Source organism: Pleurodeles waltl, chromosome 2_1 (assembly GCF_031143425.1).
Source record: "Pleurodeles waltl isolate 20211129_DDA chromosome 2_1, aPleWal1.hap1.20221129, whole genome shotgun sequence".
In the NCBI taxonomy this organism is placed as follows: Eukaryota; Metazoa; Chordata; class Amphibia; order Caudata; family Salamandridae; genus Pleurodeles; species Pleurodeles waltl.
In genome coordinates this window covers 65,591,789-65,619,480 of record NC_090438.1, presented here as the reverse complement: position 1 = coordinate 65,619,480, position 27,692 = coordinate 65,591,789, and the positions used below count along the sequence as shown (strand labels likewise).

At 43.0% G+C, this 27,692-nt stretch overlaps 1 protein-coding gene across 1 annotated transcript in view; it reads right to left on the bottom strand.

Moving 5' to 3' along the window:
• Positions 1 to 27,692, bottom strand: part of LOC138261292 (relaxin receptor 1-like) — a 682,359-nt gene that overhangs the window by 55,109 nt on the left and 599,558 nt on the right. The window contains exons 13-14 of the mRNA XM_069210109.1: positions 23,710 to 23,781; positions 6,015 to 6,244 (exon numbers count right to left, since the gene is read on the bottom strand). Coding sequence (XP_069066210.1) covers positions 6,015 to 6,244; positions 23,710 to 23,781 — 302 coding nt within the window. The remainder of the gene's footprint in view (positions 1 to 6,014; positions 6,245 to 23,709; positions 23,782 to 27,692) is intronic.

The following is a 27,692-nucleotide window of genomic DNA, read 5'->3' as shown; positions in this document are numbered from 1 at the left end:
CAATGTTGTGCTTTTGCTGTTTTGCCAGAATCGAAGAGACCGACAGTATAGAGGTGGAGTGAGTGAGAAAAATACAGAATTAAAAAACACTCCTACCGACGCCGTTCACAGTACCCCAGGGGTGTGCATGGAAATCAAGATGCGTGTAATCTTTAGAAAAACATGGATTTGTGCCGAAAACCAGGGTAAGAAGATTAATGTATACCTCGGTCCCAACAAGATTAACATACTCCCCTTCCCACGATTCATTATTTCTGGATAAAAAAAATGCAGTCTTGACGCTCTCTTAATGCTTCTGTACGTCATAAATCATGCAATATTAGCACAAAGGAGAAAGCTGTGTGCGTTTCCCTAATAAACACATCAGTACATGAGGCAGGCACCTGCACTCAGAGAATTCCCAGCACACGTTCTCATCCCATAGGGAAGAGATGGCTGGCTTGAGCCTGCACTATTTAAATAAGGTTAACTCTTCGGAGGAAAACCAGGGGCAATATAATAAATACAAGCTAGGGGCCGGCACTAGCAAGCACTAAGGGGCCATCCGGTGAAGAATGAAGAACAGTCTCCTTACCCAGACCTGCACCTGTGACAATCACCAGCAATGACCCCCAGACCTGCATCTGTGACAATCACCAGCAATGAGCCTCAGACCTGCACCTGTGACCATCACAGCAATGACCCCCAGACCTGCATCTGTGACAATCACATCAACAGAAATGAGCCTCAGACCTGCATCTGTGACAATCACAGCAATGACCCCCAGACCTGCACCTGTGACAATCACAGCAATGAGCCCCAGACCTGCACCTGTGACAATCACAGCAATGAGCCCCAGACCTGCACCTGTGACAATCACAGCAATGACCCCCAGACCTGCATCTGTGACAATCACAGCAATGACCCCCAGACCTGCACCTGTGACAATCACAGCAATGAGCCCCAGACCTGCACCTGTGACAATCACCAACAATAAGCCCCAGACCTGCATCTGTGACAATCACCAACAATAAGCCCCAGACCTGCATCTGTGACAATCACAGCAATGAGCCTCAGACCTGCATCTGTGACAATCACAGCAATGAGCCCCAGACCTGCATCTGTGACAATCACCAACAATAAGCCCCAGACCTGCATCTGTGACAATCACCAGCAATGAGCCTCAGACCTGCACCTGTGACAATCACAGCAATGAGCCTCAGACCTGCATCTGTGACAATCACAGCAATGACCCCCAGACCTGCACCTGTGACAATCACAGCAATGAGCCCCAGACCTGCACCTGTGACAATCACCAGCAATGAGCCCCAGACCTGCATCTGTTACAATCACCAACAATGAGCCCCAGACCTGCACCTGTGACAATCACAGCAATGAGCCTCAGACCTGCATCTGTGACAATCACAGCAATGACCCCCAGACCTGCATCTGTGACAATCACAGCAATGACCCCCAGACCTGCATCTGTGACAATCACAGCAATGAGCCCCAGACCTGCATCTGTGACAATCACCAGAAATGAGCCCCAGACCTGCATCTGTGACAATCACAGCAATGACCCCCAGACCTGCACCTGTGACAATCACAGCAATGAGCCCCAGACCTGCACCTGTGACAATCAGAGCAATGAGCCCCAGACCTGCACCTGTGACAATCACAGCAATGACCCCCAGACCTGCATCTGTGACAATCACAGCAATGACCCCCAGACCTGCACCTGTGACAATCACAGCAATGAGCCCCAGACCTGCACCTGTGACAATCACCAACAATAAGCCCCAGACCTGCATCTGTGACAATCACCAACAATAAGCCCCAGACCTGCATCTGTGACAATCACAGCAATGAGCCTCAGACCTGCATCTGTGACAATCACAGCAATGAGCCCCAGACCTGCATCTGTGACAATCACCAACAATAAGCCCCAGACCTGCATCTGTGACAATCACCAGCAATGAGCCTCAGACCTGCACCTGTGACAATCACAGCAATGAGCCTCAGACCTGCATCTGTGACAATCACAGCAATGACCCCCAGACCTGCACCTGTGACAATCACAGCAGTGAGCCCCAGACCTGCACCTGTGACAATCACCAGCAATGAGCCCCAGACCTGCATCTGTTACAATCACCAACAATGAGCCCCAGACCTGCACCTGTGACAATCACAGCAATGAGCCTCAGACCTGCATCTGTGACAATCACAGCAATGACCCCCAGACCTGCATCTGTGACAATCACAGCAATGACCCCCAGACCTGCATCTGTGACAATCACAGCAATGAGCCCCAGACCTGCATCTGTGACAATCACCAGAAATGAGCCCCAGACCTGCACCTGTGACAATCAGCCCCAGACCTGCACCTGTGACAATCAGCCCCAGACCTGCATCTGTGACAATCACCAGCAATGAGCCTCAGACCTGCATCTGTGACAATCACAGCAATAACCCCCAGACCTGCATCTGTGACAATCACAGCAATGAGCCTCAGACCTGCATCTGTGACAATCACAGCAATAACCCCCAGACCTGCATCTGTGACAATCACCAACAATAAGCCCCAGACCTGCATCTGTGACAATCACCAACAATGAGCCCCAGACCTGCACCTGTGATAAGCCCCAGACCTGCATCTGTGACAATCACCAACAATAAGCCCCAGACCTGCATCTGTGACAATCACCAACAATGAGCCCCAGACCTGCATCTGTGACAATCACCAACAATGAGCCCCAGACCTGCATCTGTGACAATCACGAAAAATGAGCCTCAGACCTGCATCTGTGACAATCACGAAAAATTAGCATTCTAGAACGATCGATGACGTCATCCTGGGCTCTGAGACCCATTCTGACATCATACACCACATTGTTCCTTTGCATATACCCTGTGCTGAAAGTTTTTTGAGGGAATGCTGCCTGTTTTAGGGTTAGTTTTCGGGCCTCGGTCCTGCCCCATTGATAAGCAGAGAGTTCCCACAGGCACCCACAAGTGGTTAACTTGGAAGGTGGCAGATTGCATATTCACTCACATTGTACCCACTGAGTTATTCCCAGAAACACTCAAGGTAAACATGGATTGAGCTGCTACGAAAACACACAACTTACACTTGTTCATATTTTTTCCATTTTGTATTTTATGATTTCGAGAGGATCGCCATAGGTTTCATAAAGGAGAACCAGGAAATGCATAGGTGAAGAGGATAAAAGTCTGTGCTACGGTTCTTATATGAGAGTCTTATTTCAGTCTCTAACAATTCCCATAAGACAATAGTGAGACATGACAAAGCATGTAGCTGGCGGGTCACCGCAGAGCTCTGCCTTTGAGGGGCTTGGTGACCCTCCCAGGGCAAAAGAGGCCTTTAAACTTAAACAAAAGGTAAAGCTCTTTCTCCTAGGAATAGAGAAAATACTGCTAGAACCCTAATTCCCAACCTGTGGTCTGGGGACTGCTAGGTACCCCGGAAGCCTCCTCATGGAGTCCGTGACTGCGTAGAAAATTAAATAATAGTAACAGATTATTAAAATGTATATAAATAAGGTGGCTAAATGCACATTTGAAAATTTTAAAACATAATGTAAATGTCAAGGAATTTGAAATTGGGGGTTACAAATTAAATTGATTAGATTGATTCTTGGGAGCAATGCCGTTGCATAAAAACAGAACTTAGGGGCACATTTACAAGCCCCTTGCGCCACCTTGCGTGGTTTTTTTTAAGCTAAGGAGGCATTGAGGAGGACCACACCATACGCCGTATGCATGCATTGCACCACTTTGTAACCCCTTGCACTACAATATACCTGCGCCAGGTATAATGTATGCATGGGGGGCGTTCCCACGCAGGAAGGCCCAAATAAATGGTGCAAGATTACAAGATTTCACTGCACCATTTTTTCTGTCATTTTTAATGCCTGCTCAGGGCGGGCGTTAAAGTGACGCTGCCATGATACCCTATGGCCCTCCCTGACCTTTGCTGGATTAACATTTAAAGTTTTGACGCTAGTCCAGTAAAGCGCCACAATAGCGTCAATAAGTTTGACACTATTGTCCTACTGTGCGCCATGGTGCGCTGTATAGTAAATACAGCGCTGCCATGGTGACGTTAGGGGGCACGGGGCGATGCAAGAAAAGTGACGCATCAGAGCTGATGTGACACTTTCTTGTAAATATGCTCCTAGGTATGATAGTATGGACAATGTGTGGCTTCAATTGAATTTAGAAAAGCTCAAACTTTCCTTTTACATTTTTTTTATATAAATTTGTTTTCAAATTAAATAAAATGTGTTATCATTGGATGAATGCTTGTTTCTGTATTTTTTGTGTATTGTTTTGTGGTCCAGATCAACAATGTTTAAACTGGGGTTTCCGGCTTCCAGTAATGACTCAGTGGGGGGGTCCCCGGGTTCCAGTACTGATAAAGTGGGGGTCCACAGAAGTCATAAGGTTGAGAACCACTGAGCTAGAACAGCAGACACTTCTTTGCCCACTGAAGATCATTGCGTGCTTCTGCACAACTCAAAGGCATTGAAATTGGCCATTTCAAAACACGCACCCTCTTGAAACTGCACTAGCTGCCTGTCCAGGCCCACATCACAATCAAGGACTTCAGCATTGCCTAGAAGGCTGTAATGGCCAATTCTCCATCCAACCTGGTCCAGTGCAGCAAAAGGATTGCCAGACTTTAAATTCTCATGCTGTGCACCCAGGATCTACAAAACACCCCTCCCCAAACCATAAATATAAAAACTGTATATGCTGCAGAGTTGTGAAATAACCTGGTGTCCCACTTGTTGGAAGGAAATCAGGAGAAGAAAATGGACTGCACACACTTTATTGGAGTGTGGGTGATGGAAGGGCTTGGTGGTGAACATCATAAGGGGTGAAATGGAAGGTGATAAGGGGTTCCATGTAGAAAAGATTGAAAGGGAAGTTAAAGATTTGAAGGAAGGGTGGGGCACGGTTACAAACGTGGAAGGCATGGGTTGGTGGAGAAGAGTGGAAGCATGTTGGACCACACGGAATAGTAAAGAATGATGGAAGATGCATTTGAATGTGCAGGACTGTAGAGAATATCAAAGACATGCTGGAAGGTTTGGGTTGGTAGAGACAGGCAGAGGATTTTTCTACTATGTGGAATAATACAGAACAGTGGAAGATGCGTTCTAAAGTGTACAATGGTAGACATTGGATAAGGACAAGTTGGAAGGCATAGATTGTTAGAGAAGGGTACAGCCATGCTATACTGTGTGGGATACTAAAGAACGGTGAAAGACGTGCTAGAAGGCATAGGTTGGTAGAGAAGGGCTAAGGCATGTAGTGTTTATATGGGGTAGTGGAGAATAGTGGAGGACATGTTGGACTCCGTGGGATGCTAGAGGATGGTGGAAAAAATCCTGGAAGGCATGAAAACACTAGAAAATAATGGATGACATGTTGAAAGTGTGGGATGGTAATGAGTGTTGGAAGACATTTTGGAAGACATGGAACAGTAGAGGGTGGTGGAAGACATTTTGGAAGGTATGTTATGGTAGAGGGTGGTGGAAGGCATTTTGGAAGGCATGGAACGGTAGAGGGTGGTGGAAAACATTTTGGAAGGCATGGAACGGTAGAGGGTGGTGGAAGACATTTTAGAAGGAGGAGAACCATAGAATATTGGAAGACATTTGGAAGGCGTGTGACAATGGAGAATGGCGGAAGACATGTTGGAAAGAGAATCTTGGTAGACAAGGGTGCAAGATATGTTGGCAGAGGTGAATGGTGGTTGTGTACAGGGAAAATGAGATGTGGAAAGGCTAACTGTGCAAATGAACAACAAGAGGTAAATAGGATTTTGGAGAAGGGTAATAGGAAAGAGAAAGACTAGAATACAAACATAGGAGAAGCAGTAACAAGAGAGGGAAAAACAAACAAAATACAGGAGCAGGCCTGGCTGTGAGGAGCAAGAGCCGGGGAGCATGGTCATTGCACAAATATTCAAACCTCCTGGCTTCACCAGAAACCTCCACTTGACGTACAGCAGAGACACTTGATGGACATGGTGTGCTGGCAGTTTTCGGTCACGATGAAGGAGCGCATGCAGATAACGAAGATGTTGCCGAAGCAGGTGATGCACGCCATGACCCAGACGAAGACACGCAGGAGGATGTTGGCCAGGAGGTCTTCGAAGGAGGAGATCCCATCCGTGTTCGGCTTGCAGGCTCGGACATGAGGGGCATAGCTGCAGTACTGGAACTTCTTAAAGTATCTGAAACAGTATAAATAGTATCTTAAAAGAGCATTGATCAACATTTTGCATCATAATTTAGGAAGCTTCACAATTCAGGACGCTCGACCTTTCGTTTTTGTTAATCAAGGAGTGTTGCAGAAGTGATTGTAATGCTGCGCGTGATGTATAAGCCATGGGCAATGTGGGCACTGAAGCCAACTACAAAAGAGGGCACCGCTCAGGTGCTGATTCACAAAGCTACATGCACATCTAAGTCTGAATTAGCCTCATTGCAAATAGCACAACTCATGGATGCAGCTTCATGTTTGTGACTCACAAAACATCAAACTTGTCTGGTAAATGGAATATTCACACTGAAAATAATGCCAGTATTGTATACTATTATGTGTGAGCAATCACCTCTTAGAGGTGGGTTGTGTGCTTTTAATAGGAGATTCCCAGGAGGAATGGATACATTGGAAATTCCATGATAATCAAAATAGTACTCAAAGCACTGGCCTAAGGTAAAAGGAGTAAATGGATAATTATGGTTTATGACTCAGAACCTTATTGGGCGAATTTGGAAACCTTCACAGACTGCACATTTTAAAACATTTTACCCTTCTGACCAGTTTGTCAGTTATGCCATACTCCACTTGAGGGAGAACGTTCCTGCTAATAAAACATTTTGTAGGACTACAGCAACTCTTGCTTTAGAATTCTCATTTCAAAATGATTTCTTCTATTATTTCTTGTTTTATAACTTTTATACAGTTTGCAAAGTTCAAAAAAATTGTGGAATTAAAAACAAAAATTCCAGAAGTTAATAAGGAAAAACCTTGGCAACTTTCAAGTTAATTTGTGATTCTGGACCATGTTTCTCCACTTCCTGGACTGAACAGACTGTTGTTGCAATATTGTGTTAATTGGTAATGAGGGGGATATGCTGTAGAGGACTTTATTGCTGCGTCGATTGAATGTGGGTATTAGCGGGTGTGTCGAATGTGTTCTGTTGGAGTTGAGCAAATTATAAAAAGGGATAAAGTAATCCCTGCTGTACATTGTAAGGATATTGCAAGTCACCGAGGAGTTCCATAACCATATAGAGGAATGAAGCCAAAGGCCAAGTTCATTTATAAGGTTACTGAACTTAGAGGTGAGTTGCAATATCCTTATCATGTATGCCAGGGGGGACTTTATCTCATATAATACAAGGTTACACCATCACCTTCTCCACAAACCACTTAAAACCTTGGTGCATAGCTCTTTTGTATGAGAGATTGGCAAACATGAAGAATAACAAAATTAAAACCTCTAGTGCACAATTAAACACCTCAAAAACCTTTTAGATATTTGTTGCAAGCAGATATTAGAAATACTTCAATACAAGTTTGTTTCTTTAAAAAAAAAAAAAATAATAAAGCTGCAGTAGCTCGGAATATGTAGAAATATGCAGAAAGATTTTAGCTTTTCTCTACAAAAAAAACATATTATCTCTGCTTGTCATTGTGGGCTAGAAAAATAGAGCAGAAGAAAGAAAAGTGACATTCAGTTTTCCTTGCTTTAAACAGCTGCTTTAATCATGCTCCGTGGCATGACCTGCCTTTCACCTTTGCTTCTGGTTCTGGCAGCAGGGTTTGTGATGTCAGAACTCAACTTTGATAACTTATAATGGTCGAGTTGTGATGTGTTTTTTTTATTTTTTATATAATCGGCGACTGGGTGTGCCACAAGTCGCTGATTATAAAGAAATTAGAGACGGGCGTTTATACAGGGATTACAGAATTCCATGTATTATAAGACTATTCAGACAGGAATAGATAATATGCTATGATGGATGATGAGTGCATTTGGGAGTCCAATGACAGCCAACTACGTGGCATATCAGAACTATGCTGGAAGTGTCTGATACGGTCTGCCTAGTGCACAGTGTTGGGTGATTGGGTGGCATTTATTGGCATTATGTGCCACTGGTAGCATCATGATGGGCAACTATACTGCATATCTGCACTGTGTTTTATGCATGTGAAATGGTCTGTATAATGTATTCTGTTCATTGTTGGGCAGTTTTTTGCCAGCAAATAGCACTATCTTATCTTATCCCAAATTGATCCAAAGAAAGGATTAACAGGTCTACTTAGGCACTTGATTGCAGTGTTCTACCTTCAAATGTGACTAATACTTATTGACCGCACCAATGACCGACTCACTTGGTGCAGTGAAAGGTCAGGTGTTGACTGAGCACTGACCATTGTGCTGTAGTTATGAACCATTCTAGTGATCCTTCTTCATGCTTGGGGACCACACAATGAGTGCAGCCATCACATAGTTTCATGTAGACTGGCCTTTGTCTATGACTTGCTAGTACTGCCTTTGTCCTAGATCTTTACTATTGAGTTGTTCACAAGTAATTCTCTAGGGTCAACTGGTATAACTTGATGATCGAAAAGTTCACGACGGCATCTCTGATCCCTGATTTCCTGGCCATTGTTGAGACCAGGATCCATCATCAACCATTATTGTAGGCCTACTCCCCAATAACTATTGTTTCAAGCCAGAGAAGCAGTGTTATACATCATTACATCTGGCCTTCTCAGATAAATAATTGTCAGAGTTTTCCTTCCTACTTTTCATAATATGTGTCACTAGCTCAACTTCCTCCTTGTGAGTGTGACATCTACCAAAAAGAATCTAGCATCCTTCATGGAAGAACATCTTGATATCTCCCTGCACACTCTCACCATCTCTAAGCAATCTTTCATCTTGGACAACCTGTTGGAAGAAGACCATAGGTACACCTTACTCTCTCAATCCTTATTGACGTGAACAGTCTGGTCTTTACGCAATTAGTGGAGCAGCTGACGCCACTGTAAACCCACAGACTCAACTTGATTTTCACTATATTCCCAAGGCTTCTGGTTGTTGACTATAGTTTCTACTATACTAGCCATGTTTCTAAACTGATAATGTAGTTAGGTCAAAGGCCATACAGATCACGGATCACACACCAACTTTCCTGCAAGGGAACCGGATTAATATTAACCCAGACTTTTTGCACACATTTTTGTTCATTAAAAGCACCATTGTTGAGAAATGGCACCAAGATCTCCCTCACCTGTCAGACTATGAACAACTGGCTCCGGTAAAATACTGAAAAATTACTATCCAAGGCAAAAGGAAAACTGTTGGGTGGATGAGGACTTAAATAGGACAATACAGAAAAGAACTAGATAGAAACTGGAGTAAATCAAATCAGCCCTGAGATCTCAAGGAATCCCGAGTTCACACCTGAGATTCACAGCCTCTCAAAATATGCATTTGCAATGCAATAGGTTCCACATTTTCTTGAGTTAGAGATATTGGAATTGTAAATTCAGAACTGGACTTTTCCTGCCCCATAAATTGGTCAACCCTGTCTCATAATTTCGTTCTTTCTTGCCATGTTTTGGTGGTCACTGGCGGCTACTAACATCAGAAATCACAAGCCCTTGAGGAGAGACGAGAAGATGACTGCACTACCTCATGTTGTGTAAATGTATGAACAGAAATTGGAAAATAAGGCTAGAAAAGTATTTTCTTTTTATTTTAACAGAATAAAAAGTCTTGCAAGCATTCTTGCCTCACATTTTAACTAGCCGACTAGCCTGAGAAGATTTATGGCCCCAATAAAGGAGATAAGCAATGCCCTGTGTACGATGTTGTGAGTGCTGGCAGGGAGGGGCCCTGGAGAGAGAGACAAGATGTGATGAAGGGCTAAGCAAGTTTCACATCATTGCTTCTATGTTTAGCTACATTCTAACAGAAAGGGCATATTGTGGCTTTTGTGAGAAGTGAGCTAAAGGACTGGGTGTTTCCTTTGTAAAATGAGCTTATTTTTGGAGGCTGAGGGAAACGAGGACAGCACTGGAATAAAGCCAAAACAAATGTCAGAAACATGGACGGAGACGGGAGCAATAAACCGCAGAAAGCTACCAGCCTAAAACACCCACAGTGAAAGGGGAGCACCAAAGAAATACCAAGAATAGTCAGTCACAGCAACAGATAAAAAAAACAAAGAGGAATAATACAGTAGTTGGTCACTGCTCTGAAACCAAAAAAGGAGGGAGAAAAAGGCAGAACTGACCACTAGTGAGCAAGAATTTTTAAAGGACACCAGCAAATGAAGTTGCTTTAAGCCATAAGAAGTATACTAAAAGTATACATGAGGTCGAACGCTTACGCTTGACCTAAAAATGTGTTCAGAATCTGCAATGACTGTGTTCAGGTTAGAGGATGTGTGCAAATGTTTGCGCACACCATGTATTTGGGTATCTTCTTGCACATGATTTCAATTGTGTACAAAACATGCATACTCTACGAAGGACCAGAATATTTGACCACTATAAGTCCCTCTGGGGTTTCTATTTAAGCCGAAGTATCCCTTTTAAAGTGAGTGATTCCTATAAAAAGCTTGAAATTCAACATTTAAACCTGAAAGGCCAGATATCTACGTGAAACTTGAGATTTTAGTGCCCAAGGCTGAATTAAAGTCAGAAGCTAAACAGTCATCCTTAAGTTAACAACTGAAAGTTCAAGTTTATGAGGACAAAACGATCCAGCCCCTCTCGGTGCCAGCACATTCTGCTGACCATTGAAATCAGTCACAATAGGAGTCGAGATTTAGGGGCCGATTTATGAACGTTTAGAACAGTGATTTCCAAATAACTATTTTTCTGATTCACTGTTTGCTAATTGCTATTCTTAATGTATAAAAGTTTTCTTTTTAAAATTACCGATTCTTGTTTGGTCACAAATCGACCCACAAAGTGATTATTAATCAGGTTGGTCGTAATTTGTGACCCATTAGGAATTCCAGTCATCACAGGGGTAGGGGCCTGCTGAGGTCACATGACCACCATAGCTATAATTGCTGTCAAATAAAGCATTTTTTAATGCAACATGAAAATCGGATTAGGATTAAAAAAAAAAGAAAGGTTTAATGTTTATTTTTTAACAGTACGCAGTGGTCTGTGGGACCAAGGCCTGCTCTTAAAAAATATTTCAACATTCTCTAAGGGATAGTGGTCCCTTTTGGACTCCTTTCCATTTCTGATTGTCTTACCGCTACCTTTCAGTAGTCAGTAAAAAATGAATGTTTTGCAACTGGAATGCAGTTGCAAATCACTACTACTGAGAATCGCTATTTGGAAGGGACGCACTAAACACACCCCTTCCAAATACAGATTAGGTATGTAGTTGCAACCTCAAATTGCGATTCTGTAACATTTCAGTGAATCGCAATGTGGGTTTAGTACACACCAAAAGGCCTTTTTTTCTGTAGCAAATGGCCTGATTCTGGAAATCGGGCCGTTTATGACCTCAAAAAGGCTTTGTACATCTGGCCCTTAATCATATTTTGAGTGCAGACATTGGTTCATTGCTACCCAGAAAGAAAATCAGCCTATATTGGCCTCAAAAACATTACAGCCACTCGATTTGCCCCACGATGAACCTTGTGAAAAGCTTCTGTTGGTGTAACTTAGTCAGAAATGTTAGGGGGATAAGAGTCTGAAAGCAACTTAGGTGTACTCAGCTGAAAAGAACAGGGGAGTGTTAGGGTAGCAGTGCAAGGGCTTTGACAGTGTTAGGAGCATTAGCCTGGATTTCATAAAAAAAATTTAAGGACATTTTTGGTAACTTCAGGGGCAGAGCTTAATTTGAGCCAGTGGTTCCCAGTGGGGGCCGCTGGCACTATTTCTGGGGAGCCGCATCAGACGAACTACTGAAACATACGAGGCTCCATGTTTTCAGCATGGCTTCTGGACTACTTTTTCTTTTTCTTTCCCATGCAGCGCGATCTCGCTGGGCAGTAGTCGAGCACTTTGCATGACATCGACCCTGTTACATGGATAATTGCATAACTGCCGATAGGTTTGACTATGAGCAAACTTCTGTTTCCTTTTCTGTCTCTCCTTCACGCTTCACGCTCATGCTGTGGTGCTTTAAATTGGCTTGCTTATGTGAAACTGTTTTACTTTTTATTTTCAATTTATGTGGCAAGAAAAGTCCGTTTAGGGCTTTACAACGCTAATAGCTCTAAGTCGAGCAAATGTGAGACCCGCTGTATTGCAAATGCTTGTTATACATTGGTGTGGCTCTCCTTATTGAGTTTTGTGCATCATTTATTGACTGTGTGCGTATTGCAGATGTCTAGCACTCCTCTCTGACAAACCTATGGCTGCTCGACCACGTAAGCCCCTAAAAGAGCTTCTTGAGATTGTTAGAGCAAGCCCCTGTCCACTCATAAGGGAATATCTGGATTCTTTTCACAGATGCCTCATTTTAGTATACTATATAAAGATTCAGGTTTCTACAGATGCTGCTAAGAGAATATGAGGCGGAGAGCCCCATTTCTGCCACCACACCCAGCCTGGCTTTGAACCAGCAGCTCTCTGCATGTCAGCAATTTAAGATTTCTAGACTACATAGATAGAAATAGGAACACATCCTGTAACCAGTGAAAATACAATTTTGTAAGCTAACAAGCAAGGGTTCAAAGAAAGTGCAACTAATAGCATGTGGGGCACATGGCAGATGCCTACCTGATCTAAGAGAAGCTGGGGTACCACACTGACAGCCTGTGCAGACCCAGAGGGGAAACTTGATGCATGTTGGTTACTAGCAGCTATTCTTGATCTGGAACCGGGTTCTAGGTGGGACCAATGGGTCGTCACAACTGAGTCCAGGTTTGGTGTGCTGACATGCAGGTTTGCCCATACACAGTCAAGGTGTTTGCCTGCACAGTAGTGTGTCGGGGAATTGGCAGGGGCGTAGCTTGGTCAGTCAGTGAAACTGGGGGGTGTGAGCTCCAGATTTTCAACAACATTATACAACAAGAAGGGCGCATTGAAGGGACTTAAGGGTCAGTGGGAAGGGAGAGCAATGCAGACCGGCAGGGTTACTACGTTAGAGAAAACACATGATTTTGTGAAAATAACTAAAATTTTTGAAGAATTTCAAAACAGAGGGAGAGAGTGTGTGCGTGTTTGTCTGTATATATGTAAAGATCTCTGCAAATATCCGACAGGCACCTCACCATACCTGGCTGAAACCTCCTGTACCCAACTATTTATCAGAAAATATGTAACACCCCAAATACCCTCCCCCCGACGCTACAGCGCAGAAATAGGCGACTATTCTTTCCAACCTGATTACAAAAGCAGAATGTCTCAGAAAATCAGTAATTCCTTTTGACAGAGTGGAATTTCTGGCTGGGAGCTTTTGGAAGTCACACAAAGTCCAGCTGGACCCTCACATCTTTACTTTAAAGATATGTTTTTTAAGGCCTAATAGGGGGATTCTACCTCCTGACAAAATATTGAGACTTATGTAAACACACACACATTTACACCCATCCATACTCTCCTGGACGCAGACTCTGACCTACACCCCACATTGTGCATGCAGGGTTTACCAATCCTCAGGTCCTCAACTAACTTCTAGGAATGGGGCAGGCATGTGCCAGGAAGCCTTGATGTCCTATCAATATGAGCATGGCTTGAAGGGATATAACTATTGGAAGTGTAAATGAAGTCAGACTGATGCTAGAAGACGGGAAATAGTGAGTGGCGTTAACAGCCAGAGCTGCCTATTTGTGAGCCGGGGAGGTTCGAGTCTCGGCGCCGGCTCAACATCCTTTGATTCTGGACATATCACTTAATCTGTCCCTACCAAAAATGAATGTGTCCTTGTGTAATGTGACTGATACTCGTGTAAAGCACACAGCAGGAGAACCGCCCCTCACCCCACCTCAATAGGATAAAATATCAGGTAAGCATTAGACCACCAAACCCCATCATGCTGCTCGAACAAGTAAGCATGGATTGGCTGAACAAGGGGGAGACCTGCTCCATTACATTATTAATAATGATTTATACAGCTCAATAAAAACAGTTTTTGGCACTTGGGACCTCATTGTGTGTAGACAGGGAAATGGGTCGATTTTTCTCACTCGCCACCAGAGTTACCGATACAGGCAATACCGGTACCTCCAAGATGGGTAAAATTTATTCCGATAAGAGTTGAACCCTGGGAGTCCACTAAGAAATTAAGGGGCAGATTTAAGAGCCCCTAGCGCCAGTGGAGCGTCACTTTACGTGGCGCTAACCTCTGCTCCAGGCACTTTGTGTGGCGTTACGCCTCCTTGTAAATATGGGCCCTTCTGACGCAGTTTTCTCCATCAGTGGGACGTGCAATGGGTGTTGCTGTGGGCATGCCACAGCAACACTCATTGCATTTTGACGCTGCCTCAGATTTACGAGATTTCGTAAACCTGAGGCTGTGCCAAAATCAGACGCCACCCTAGGGTTGGATTTAGCAAGGTGCAACGAGGAGGAATACTTTTATTCCTCCTCGTTTTTTGCTTTTTCTATCAAGAGCAAAATGCCAGAAATGATTGTTTATGTGCAGGAAGATGTCCCTTCCTGCACATAAACAATCAATCAAAAATGACGCTTTGGTTCTTCTGTGTGTGCTGCATTTTGCAGCACACATAGAAGTGCCAAAGCGCCATTAGTGATTGTTTATGTGCAGGAAGGGACACCTTCCTGCACATAAACAATCAAGCCCCTCTTCAACGCAGACATCCTTGCACGATGCCTACATCGTGCAAAGATGCCAGTGTTGGCGCTAGGCAGCTTCACTTAGCGCCAGCACAGGGGACAAGACAGGGGTGTGCCGTATTCAATTAAATGCAGCGCATCCCTGCACTGTGAAAATGACGGCGCGTGGCGCTGCCAATTTTGGCGCAGGGTCGCGCTCCGTCAATTTCTTTTAAATATAGGCTTAAGCATTACCGAGCTATCAAGAGTACAGCGCCTGATTCCCCTCTAATTTTTCCCTGGATTTTTTCCAAGAGAATTCAGCTGCTTGGAACATGTGTAATCTCCAGGAGAAAAACACTGAGTTCACAATAAATGTCCTCTTAATCCCAATGGGGCTGGTGGTAATTACCATTTTCAGATCCACTGTGATGATCGGATATATTTAATTGCACTCAGCTGAATCACTGAGTCCCTTAATGGTATTCCTTAGCACCCATTAAGAATGAATGATTGGATAACAACTTGCAAGGGTTCATATATTTCTGCCTTGTAGGTTGCATTGTTACATGCAGATGTTTGCGGTCGGTGTATAACTCACTGAGCTTGCAGCAGTATCAGTAGCCCATTTATTTGCACTATAACTTATTGACTTAACCCTACATGGCATCCTTTGGAGCATCAATGCTCTATTTTATGGGGATTTGATGAGGATTTAAACTGTGTTTAGACACTGACTCTCACCCCAGCAAGTTAATTAACCAAAGATGTCCACAGTGATTCCGAATTACACATCAATGGACAATGCAGTGCTAACATCATCACAGCCTTCCACCACCCAACAAGGGCTGTGATGCACTGACAGGTGGTGGCACTTTGGGAGAGCCAGAGGAAAGCTCATGGGTGCATCATTCGGGAGCCTTAGAGTAGGTGCCATAAGTGGGATGAAAAACGTGGGGGTTCTTGGAAATGACTGTGGCCTAAAAGTACTTTCCAAGAGGCGCGACCGATGTGATCGAGGGCATGCCTTAAAACATGCAAACTAACATCCTGTGCTTCACACAGCATGCCACTTTACCAATCTATGTGGGTTTTATGTTACTAAATTCAGACATGATTCAACAACATGCCTAAAACAATCCAGGCCTATTGGCTTTGCCAATGCTTGATAGCATTCATAGCAAAAAGCAACACTGATTCTGTTGTAAATAACTGCAAGTGAAAAGATAAGACTGTAGATTAAACATAATCAGGCTTGCCAAAGATTTGTGGTCTTTGGGGTGTCTCAGCCCCTCCACTTCCCTCTGCAGTCTCTCTCAGGCTCTCTGTTTACCTCCTTCTCACATTTGCACGTCAAACGATAATTACACTTGGCACATATGTGACCATCTCTCTGTGCGCTCTGCGGAGAGGCCAAGGATTGAATGAGCATGCTGTGTGAAAAGCTTTATGACCTACTAACAGGCACTGCAGAAACACAACATCCGGTAAAAGCAAATACTCTTAGGGGACACAAAACAAAGAAAAGCCTGTGAGATGTAAGCGGGCTGCATCGCTGAGAGGGATTACCTTAAGGGGTTTTACAGTCATCGTTTAGAAATCAATGAGTGTAGGGACTCATTGCAAAGTCAGTTTTTAATCACTACTGGGCCTGAGACTTATCACGACCTGCACCACTTAAAGCCCTGGTATGAGTCATAAATAAGAAGGCTTTAACTAGCAGAAGATGAAAGATAGATGTCTGGAAAAGATGCAGTTTCAAGCAGGCGGGAGAAAGTCTCTGATTGAATGGTGGGGGCAGACTGAAGTACACGAGTAACTGTCCGCAGCAGTGACTTCAGACACTGAGGCCCACAGTAACAAACATTTTACACTCTGTTTGTGCCATAAAAGTAAATCAAACTGAGCAAATATTTTGCACTGGAAAGTTCTCGCAAAGCAGTGCTTTGGATTGCTTTGCTTTGCATCGAGGGGGGGTTCTATGGGTGGTATATGGGCATCCCCATGCGACAACCCATGTTTGCTGACGCAAAATGCTATCTACTAACAATAATAGACAAGATTTTGTGCCAAAAATTAACGACACTTTGAAACAGGATTTAAAAAGGAGAAATGATTTTATTTCTCCTAACTTTCTATACTTCACATGTGTACTGCACTGTGCGGCACACATCTGACGTGTGAAAAGTTTTAAAGTTAGTCTAAGCATTGTAATTTAAACTGGAAGAATACCCTTCAAGTGCAAAAAATGTGCAAAACTCACGCGGGCACCTGTCACGTATGGGTCAAGGGTGTGTGCTCGGCTGCCTTATTGTGCACTAGCGCTAAGGAGCGAGCAGATTAGTGCCGCCCCTCTCGAGATTTGGCGCTTTCCAGCTCTCGCCTTGTCATGCAACGCAGCACAGCAGCTTAAGTTCCATAGAGTAACACTTTAGGAAGTGTTCAGCCCCCAGATATGCCCCCCCAGGAGAAACACCCCTCATCCCTCTGCTGCAGAAATAGTGACACCATCCGAGCAATAATACAATTATCAGTTCCACTGCCTGCTCCTGACAGCAGAAACTCAACCGTGTCATCCAACTCTCCTGGAATTCTATTCGAGTCAGATTTAGTAACTTCACGAAGCGTATCGCGCAACCAAACTTTCTGCAGGGTGTCGCGTGAAAGGGAGAGAACAGAAAGGCGCCGTATATGTTTTCTCCTCTCTCTCTCCCTAAGCTCGCACACCATAGTGTAAATGTTTGTGTGATGTCTAGCATAGGTTTTGTACTGCAACGGTACCCTTCTAGTACAAAAAAACACTATGATTTTACATAGTTGAACACTTTTCCAACTTTGAATGTGTATAGTGCAGTACAAATGCAATGTTGGAAAAGTATGGATAAATAAAATCATATCTCCTAGTTTATTACAGTCACAAAAGATGCAATGTTTTGTTCAAAGCACTCTTTACAAATGTTAGTGGATACGGTGCTTTGTAAAAAAAAAATATATAAATGGGTGCTTACCTAGGAATGCCTATATACCACTTGTGGATTGCCTCTCTAGTAGCTTTTTAGAAAATGTACAAACATGCAAAAATTGGGTGAAAATAATTTTTGAATATTAATGATTTTAACAATACATAAAATTGTAATCGATGAACTAATGAAATTGCACTTGAAATAAATTTGCTAAATCACTTGGAGGTGTAATTGATACTGAGAGGCAGTTATGCCACATTTTTGTGTGAGGCATCATTTTATTGTTTCTCCCATTGTTCCTGTGGAACACCAAGTTGATAGCGTCAAAGGTGTGAGAATGATGCACTGTATTAGAAGGAGTGTATAGCGAATGAAGCTTCCATCGTGTACCCAAAGTATCAGTTTCAAGGACTTCTGTTGGAGGTTCCGCTGTAAGTGTGCTACTTCTATAAACCAATGCTGAAGAAATGGTTCATTTTGTGTTGTCCATCTCCAGAGTGCAGTTGCTAAGGGAAAAGGCAGAAGATTATTTTTGCCTTAAGATATGGGTTAGTGCTAGTGTTTAAAAAATTATGTTGTTGTTTCTGATTTGCCACTGCAAACCTAACCATGATCATACCATGCTGAACTTGCAGAATCTATTAAAAGCTTATGTGAATCTTGTATAAAAGTTCCTTTGTATTGAGAATCTATTAGCTTTTTTTGGGCTCTGTACTCCTGTATTTGAGCCTACATGGCGATACATGCATTTTTCTCTGTACCACAATTTTAACGATTCTGTAATAAATCATTTTTGCCTCATTCCTGATCTATAACTAAGTTATTAATGCTTCTGAAATTATTCAGTTTTTATCTCTTTGAAACTGTGAGGTTTTTGATGAGGAGTGTAGTCTTTTAACGCAAGATCAATGGGGGAGTTGCAGACAAAACTCAATTGGCAAAATTTTGGGCTGTTCAAATATTGGGATTCAGATGACTATTGGGTTTCGACTCCCACACCTCCTTGATACAAAGCAGCATAAACCTGCTCTAGTCCTTTGCATTAGTGTAAGGCTACCTTCTAGTGCAAATAAAGTTTTATACTGGAAAGTAAACCCCAAATCAATATGTTTTGCCAGTTAGCATCACTTTTGTGACACGAAGTCGACACAAATGGTTAAAAAATCTGCCTCTTTGTGTCAAGAACATTCTATGAAACTTTATCTTCCTTTTTAAAATCTGCTCACCCACAGACATCTGTAATGCCACACTAATAAAATGTCAATCACAGGCATAGTGTCAACCTCTGGTATGAGTGGGACCTACCTGGTCTGATTCTCATCCTTTCTCAACGATCATTCCCATCAAGAAATGTTGGGTTTCTTTCTTTAAAAACACCCTAGTAAATTGTGGAGCTTCCCAAGAATCACACATCTCTCCAACCTTCCTTAACTCCTTCAAGCCCAGATGAACAGCATTCTCAATGCTCATCACAATGACCATGGCTTATCCATGGACAACATCCAGAACTGCCTCCAGATGAACAAGGATTCTGGGACAAACCAGCAAGCATCAGACAGGAGAAAGAAAGCCTAGAATTGAGCACAGTTTGTCTGTCTGGGCCCAAAAAAAGACATAAGAGGAAAGCTGTGTAGGTTATTTAGAGGTTGGCATATGTCCTGTTCCTTAATATGTAGAGTGTACACATGTATGTTTACTTGGGATATCTGCCAGTCTTTGCTGGATGTCCCACATTCAGCAAAGTGTAAATAACCCACAAAGATGCAACTCATGTGCCCTTAAGTGACTCACCACTTCCATTCTCCTGCCCTGATTCTCTAGGGCATCTGTCAGCATCATGAAGAAGATACATAACTTGTGTTTGTCTCTCTTTCTCTCCCACTCAATTCTTCCACACAGAATGCAGTCTTCTGTCTCCATCACTTGTGCAGAATACTACCTTTGATATGCCTTCAAATAAAATTAGCACCAAGAATGCAGAGGTATGAGGCTCAGCTCATCTTAGGTCCGCAACTCCAGTAGCACAACTTATCAGTTCTGAAAAACTCTTGCTGGCTTCCCAATAAGGGGAAGAACACAGCTCAAGGCACTATGCTTCATTTACATGGCATTTCATGGCCTCTGTCTTGGTTACCTTTAGACTATTCTAAGCAAGTGCCACGTGAGGGCACTAGATTGCAAAAAATGCTTTTGTGTTGTGGTCATCCACTATAATAAATGAAAATAGATACTCCTCATAATTTAAAAATAGTGAATCTAGATCACTTCATGTACAGAGCTCCTTATACTGAGGTTTCCTCCCCAAATATCTGACGCTAGAAGATCTCTCCCAGTTTGCAAAAGGACCCCTTCAGGTCAGCTATGAATGTTAATGAATTCATCAATGAGGATCCTAATTATACCCAAGAAATGTGTATACTCTATGAAGGAAGTAGCCAGTTTGATGACCACCAACTGCCTCAAAGTCAGCAGCATAAGACAGGGGTTTAGATAATGGGTGGGCCTCCCACTTACTTATCTTAGTGGCCTCCAGACCTTGGCTCCTTTTCTGTTCCAGTTACTTCTGCCCACCACTCCGTCATAGGTCAAATGGAGCTTGTGGTCTTTTCATGTTTCTACTATCTACGCATGCTTTCCAAAGTCATTCCTCATCTTCCTACTATCACCAGGAAGATACTTATTAAAGTAATTATTATTTCCTCCGGACTAGATTAAGTGAATTCAGACTACCTAGGGTTTTCTATTACTTGAACCACAGATCACCTTTGGTACCATGCTACTCAGCTCATCCACCAAGTGTGGCAGCTGTTCAAATATGTTCTGTGAGTACAACCTGTTGGTCATGTCCAGGGGCATCAGAGCTTATATTTTGACCAGTCTGTTTTCTGATTTTTAAAGGCCTCCTTGTTTCTGCCTGTGTTCTCCACAGATGTGTGGAGCTCTAGGAATCTGGTCCCATGTCCTCCCAGATCACATACTCAGTTGTTATGCTCCAACCCGTGAACCAGAGTCGCAGTAAATTACAGTAATTACTTGACAACTTCCTCTTACTCCCCTCTCAAACTGTAATTATCGCTGCTCGCATTGTAGTTTCACCTTCCACGACCCCATCATTGCATTCCAGGCCTCCCACATTCCTTAATTCAATACCCATTTCCAACCCTGCCCTCAAGTCTAAGTTTAACTTTCTCCTTTAACGTTAGATCACTTTTTTGTCATAAGATCGAATTGACAACTTAATTATTTCAGTAGTACTGATTGTTTGCTCACCTATTGATTTCTTTTAATCCCCCTTGATCTCTCCCCACCTCATGTTTTGTCAAAGGTCACGGGTAATGTCACCCTCATGAATCTAGAGCTCTGCAATTCCTTACTTCAACCACAATGGTACTGCATGCCTAGAACAAATCTTTAGTCATTCCTTTATTGAAAAAGTTATTTGTTGATCCTAATATTCTGGGAAATGTTCACCCAATTTCCACCTCTCTCTCCTTTCCTTTCCTTCAAAGATCTTGGACAAGGACGCCAATCAGCGAATTGTTGCCTTAATCTCTACACCGCAGCTCAATCCAATAAATTAAAGACCACTAGTGGTTTGTTAGATAAATGGAATGTCCTCCACTCAATAGGTCAGAGTGAACCACTTACCGCACTCACGGGCAATGGTAAATTAAGGATTATCCATTTCAACATTTTACAGCAGATGAATTACACGCCTACACCGCTGTTTAGGTATGGGCTTAGACTGGATGGTGATTGTGTGGGGTGTGGCACATCAGTAGCAGGTTTTCTGCATCTATCATGGGGATGTGCCAAGATTTAAAAGTATTGCGAGTAAGTTACGTTGATGCAAGCTACTGTACCACTGGAACCTATCCCCTGTGATCCACGTATGTGACCCCTAGGGTATGTCAAACCATTGCAGCCTGCCAATGGGAAACTGGCCACTGTCACTCTACTATTGGACAAAAGGAGGGTGGCTATTCTGTGGGGGGGAAAACATGCCCAACACTGAAACGGTGGTTCCGGGACATTCCGTATTGTAGAGACCAGCTGGAGGCCTATGTGGAGGAACTACTGAGAGCCTCGCGTCCCAAAGTCTTCTGGGCACCCAGGACTCTGTACCTTTTGGTCTTGCCTGATGAGCCTCCTTTAGGGCATGTTTTGAGAAGGGATGATATGTTGCTTTTTTTCCCCAGCAGGACTCTGTATGTGTATCTTGATATGGCACTTGCTGTGATGTTACTATTAAGGGCAATTGATTTTCTCTGTTGCCTTTTGTAATGCATGCATTGAAAATGCTTAATAAAAAGAACTTAAAAAAATAAATACATTGTTGCCTTCATTGAAAACTGAGACCATGCTGACCCTAATGCTATTAGAACAATTCTGGATCAAGGTGGCATTGCCACTTTGACCCTTTTAGATCTGCCTCTCATGCTCATCAGCTGCTTTTCTTCCATCAGTATCTAGAAGTTTGCCCTTCAGGTTACACTGTTTTCTGTCTGACAGATCCCAAGCTGTTTATCTTTCCCCCTTTGGCTGTACCTTTCTCCCACTACCTGAGGGTCCTGATTGCTGTTCTCTGGGCCCCACTCTTGTTCACAGTTACATCACATCTCTTGCCTTAAGAATTTGCTACTTTGGATTCACCCTTATGTCCCAGGCAGAAGATACACAAATCATCATAGCCGTCAGCAATTATCCTATTTGTACCCAAGAAGGACTGTGATCCTCTATGAAGTAGGTAGCCAGGCAGGTATAAGTAGACGATCAAAGATGGAGGTAAAACATAGCCAGTTTAGACGGCCTCAAAATTAATACCAAAAACGCTATCTGAAAAGAATGTAGAGTTTACATAAAAGCATAAAGTGCAACATGGGCTGGGGCGAGTGGAAGTCACTAGGGCACAAAAGGAGCTTGGCGGTAACGAGTCTGGGCTTAGGGAAAGGGACCAAGAAATATCTGGTCCTTAGCATGAGGCGAGTAAGAAAATCTCTGTGCTGGGTATTGGCAAAGCAGCTAAGTGGTTTCATAGCTGGTGATGTACAACAGCAGAGTCATGCACACATTCTGAAGCAGACACACAAAGATAAATAAGCTTCTAAGAATAGTTCTTGTGCAGGAAGGTTAAATTTCCGCCCAAAAATGTTTCTGACTACAAGGCAGGCACCCTTACGTCATTGCACAAGGGTGTCTGCATTGGTGCCAGGTTGAAACAATTGCGCGAGTGCACGGAGACAGCAGAAGTGTGCCGCACCTTAGTTAATATGGCACATTTCTGCTCGCTCCATTCCACACCACACAGTGCAGGAAAGCTTTCTTGCTGCGTTGCATGAAAATTTTGTAAATTTGACACCTAGTCGGCACTTTCAACCACAAAAATTGTATACAGTATAGAGTGCGTCATATTACTTTAGTGCATCTCCATCACATACCTGGCCAAGCCCTATGCCTTAATGATCATTACCTAGTTACTAGCTTGGTTCTCAAATACAAGCTTTCACCTGGCAATTTGGGCATGACTCTACTGTTGGATCTGAATTTAGGTTGAGCCCTCAGAGTGCTCAAGTAGATGGTGCAAACATGTTGCTTGCCTGGGGCCACAAAACACTTGGAGGTGAGGTTTGGCGTGTGAGCAACACAAAAACCCTCTTAAGGATGAGATTGTTCAACCGAAAACCAGAAAGAAATGCAAACTCATGCAGAATCGCAGAGCAACTCCTGGCACTGTGTTGTATCCTAGAAAAATGTTAGCAGGGATACAACCGGCGACATTGTCTTCAAGGGTGAAGTCATAGTTTATATTATTACATTAACTTTTCCATACAATCCTCATGACGCCTCAATATAATTTCAGGTATTGATGATGAATAAACATTCGAACATCCGGTGGACACCACATAACCACTTGTGCATTCATTTGATCATCTCATTCATCCACTGTTGCGTGGTTACTTACATGTGAGAGAGATTGGTGAGCTTCGTAAACATCTGGTTGTGGATGTTAGGGATCTCCAGACCCTCGAGGCTTCTGCCAGGAAAGATGAATGTATGTTAGTTAGTAATATAGTCAGTGCTATGCCAGTGTGATTCAGTATGAAACGAGCTATGGACTTATTCATAAACAGACAACTTTTTCCCTATAGAACTCTCTGCACCTCTTTGTTCTTTATGTTCACACAAAAGATTCTCTCTGGAGTTTGTCTGCTGACTGATTCCCTTTGGAGAAGGAACACTGCCATCTTTTGCCTCAAAATGACAGTCCTTGTGCTTAGCAGTCTATGGCCTTTATTGATATCACTCATCCTGTCAGTCTGGTTGTCAAAGTCTATCTGTATTCATGTTCTTCATAGACAAACAACATGTACCTGTGTTTTTGCCATTGTCACACATTAATGACTATGGTTCTACTGTGTTTTTAGTCCTATATGTTCCACAGATAAAGGATCTCTTTATCAGCACAATGTATTGTCACTGTGATACCTGGGGACAGGATGAATGGTTAGATAAACACAGTAACTAAGTCACTAGAGTGTTTGTCATTAGGAGGCTGTATGGCCGGTGTACATGCTCCTGTGGATCCCATTGAGTGGCGGTATGATGTATGCAAAATGGAGGCAGAAGATCTTACAGTGACACATTCTGATCTGAACGACAGGTGGAGATGAAACAATGTGATTTTTGTTGGGATTCCAGCAACATCCAAGGGGGGGAAAAAGTGCACATAGTGGAACACTGGCTGCCTAAATTATTGAAGACTGAGGGCCTGATTCACAAAGAATCTCCACGATAGTGGCAGAATTTCTCCACTCGTGGCCGAGTCTCCTCAGTCGTGGCAGAGTTTCCACACTTGCAGTATCTCTGCACGGCGCACTCTCTGCAGTGCGTCCTGTGGAGATTTCACCATGAACGCAGAGACTCAGCCATGAGTGCGAAGACTGTTTGTGAATCGGGCCCTGAATTTCCTGTGCTGCTCATAATCAATGGTGCAAGTAGGGAGAGTGAGCTGACCTCCATGATTCTTGAGTCAATGGCAGTGCACAAATACTAGCTGCAAACAAACAGAACTACTGAGGGAAGATCAAAAAATTCTATATTTTGGGATAAGCTCAATAGATCAAAAGAGAAAGAGTCTTAAAGATGCCATCAGGTGTACAAAGTGGGACATCACACATTGCTTTGGAGCTGGTAAGGCTGTAATTTTAAAAGGCCACAGACAAAAGCCTTTTGGACAATGCTCTTGAAAGATAGATGTGCTTTGGTGCCAATAGTGATCTGTAATAAATATTTTGAGAATTTAGGGCCAGATGTAGGAAGATTCCAAATTGTGAGTTGCAATTTGCGAGTCCCAGCGACTCGCAATTTGGAATGCAGAAAGGTGTCTCAGACACCTTCTGCGAGTCGCTATGGGGTCGCAAAGACCCACCTCATTTATACTAATAAATCAGGGCACTCACTGGGATGGTGGCCTGCTGGAGACATAAAGCTGTCTTTTTTTTTTCAAAGTGTAGCCCGTTTTCCTTAAAGGAAAACAAGCTGCACTTTGAAAAAAAAAACCGAAACCTTTGGTTTCGGTATTTTTCAGGGCAGGTAGTGGTCCCTTGGAAAAATTATTTTTTTATCCAGACACAAAGGGGAAGGGGTCCCATGGGGACCCCTTCCCGTTTGCGCCTGGGTTACCATCCACTTCACGTGGATGGTAACTGCGCTTTCATTTGCGATCGCAAATGAAAATGCATAGCATTGCGAGTCGCAAATAGGAAGGGTACATCCCTTCCTATTTGCGAGTCGGAAATGCATTTTGCGAGTCGGTTCAGACTCGCAAAATGCATTTCTACATAGCAAAGTGGCTTTAGCGACTCGCAAACGGCGATTTTCGCCGTTTGCGACTCGCTAAACCCTTGCTACATCTGGCCCTTAGAGTACTAGAGAATGGATGAAGCAAGACAATTTTCAGCATCTGGTGGGGCATCCCTGTACATGTGGCTTTATTGTTAACTTGTAACAATAATAAACTGTTCCATGTCCTGTTGTCTAGGTTCAGGCTTTGCTACATGTATTCTGACCCACTAGGTTACGGGGTACAAAAAAAGAGAGAGTGAAAATGGTAGGGGAAATGCAATTAGAAATTTCAGTTGTATTTCAGTGGACAACACACCCTTCAACAAAAGATGAGGAGCGTCTGAGATTGCATGCTGCTGCCACGGTGAACGCCAGAGGAACTCTCCAGCTCCAACCAATATGGAGAGAGCCTGAAACATGCATTTTCTATGCAGAAATGTCTACTTCTACTGAACCACAGACCACAAGGAATGAATGAGGAGTTCAGACATTTTATGGCAAAGCTATGATGAGAGCTTTCAGACCAGTGGCCGCCTGCATTTGAAGTCTGAGGCCCATTTCTCCTATTGACACCAGACTGTGTCCATGAGTGTTCAATGAAGCTGGGTCTTCTGCTAACATCACCCACACTTGTCCTGGACATAAAAGCTCAGCTTCAGCATTTCCCACTCCTAGAGCTCAAGCTAAAAGGCTAGACTAGTCAACTGCTGAACAGCTAATGAACTAGAACCACTTATGCATGAAGACAATCCCATGTAACACCATCAAAATGTGCTTGTAGAACCTCTCTGAATTCTTGTATCAACCAAGCTCACAGTGTATAAGCCACATAATAAAGTGAAAACAAGCAGGTGTTGTTATGTGCTTAATAACCCTAGACTACAAACATCTTGACAAATTATACAAGGTGTATCAAATTTCATACATAGGCTATTTGTAATCCCTATACATTTTACAACAACATTTTACACCATTGTTTTTAAAGTTTTCTTGTGAAGTTTTCCTGTGAGGCTTTTTAGCTATATTTTGAAAAATGTGCCATAAAAAACAAAATTGGCTAGATTTTTTCAAACGTTTGTAAATTGCCTTCCTGGAAGAAATAGCTTTACTTACTACCTTGGTGAAATTCAAACATCCACTTATGCCTCACCCTTGTCAAGGTTCACCACCTGCTGGAGTGAACCTAGCAGAAGACGCGGGCGGAGAACAATACCCAAAGTTGTTCACATAAGAGAGGATGGGGACATAGTATTTTTCAGCAGTGATTAGATCAGTCCAGGCTTCCGGATTTAGGTCTGTAGAGCTCTTTGGTGGTCAGGGCTTGGGCGATTTTGTAGTATGTGTTTAAAAGAAGATGGGGATGCAGGGAGATGGTGTGTATTTGAAACAGGATTGGTCCAACAAAGATGTGGTTTTGTTTACTTTTTATTAGGGGGCTTCTAGGGTGGCCAGGAAGTTAACTGTAGGCACTTAGGAGGCAAATGTATGCAGGAGACTCCTCTGACCATAAGCTGTTTGAGACTTTATAGCCATATGGGCAATGTATATGAAATTGGTGTCAGTGTGAAAGATGTTTGCTAAGCCCCTGAGGGTGATCTAAAACCTTACTAGATCATGACTGGAATAAGGTTTGAATTACAGAAGTCGACGTTTGATACATTTTGTTTAGTAAAAGTTGCAAAGCTTTTGCCATCTTGACAAAATGTATTACCTTCTAAAGTTTGCAGTTTTTTGCTAAAAGCTGGTGAACAATCTTATTTGCTAAATAAATCTCCAATACATAAAGTTGTTCAAAATTTAAATTGTCTCAACTTCACAAAGTGCAAAGTTTGTAGAGAAGAATATTTAATCTGTACATCTCTAGCTTGAATCTCCTATTATTGGGGGAGGGGGTGATTTAGAAATACAACTGACAATTATGTCTGGATGCAGAAGAGACATTTAAAAATAATCTGTGTTATCGACTGACTACACCGTGGGATAGTGCTGCTTGTCATTAGCCTGCTAGAGTGAAGGTGAATCCATACTTCACGTGTTAGACCTAACTAAGGTAAGACTAAAGATAACTGGACATGGTACGAACACGGAGGGAGTCTGCAT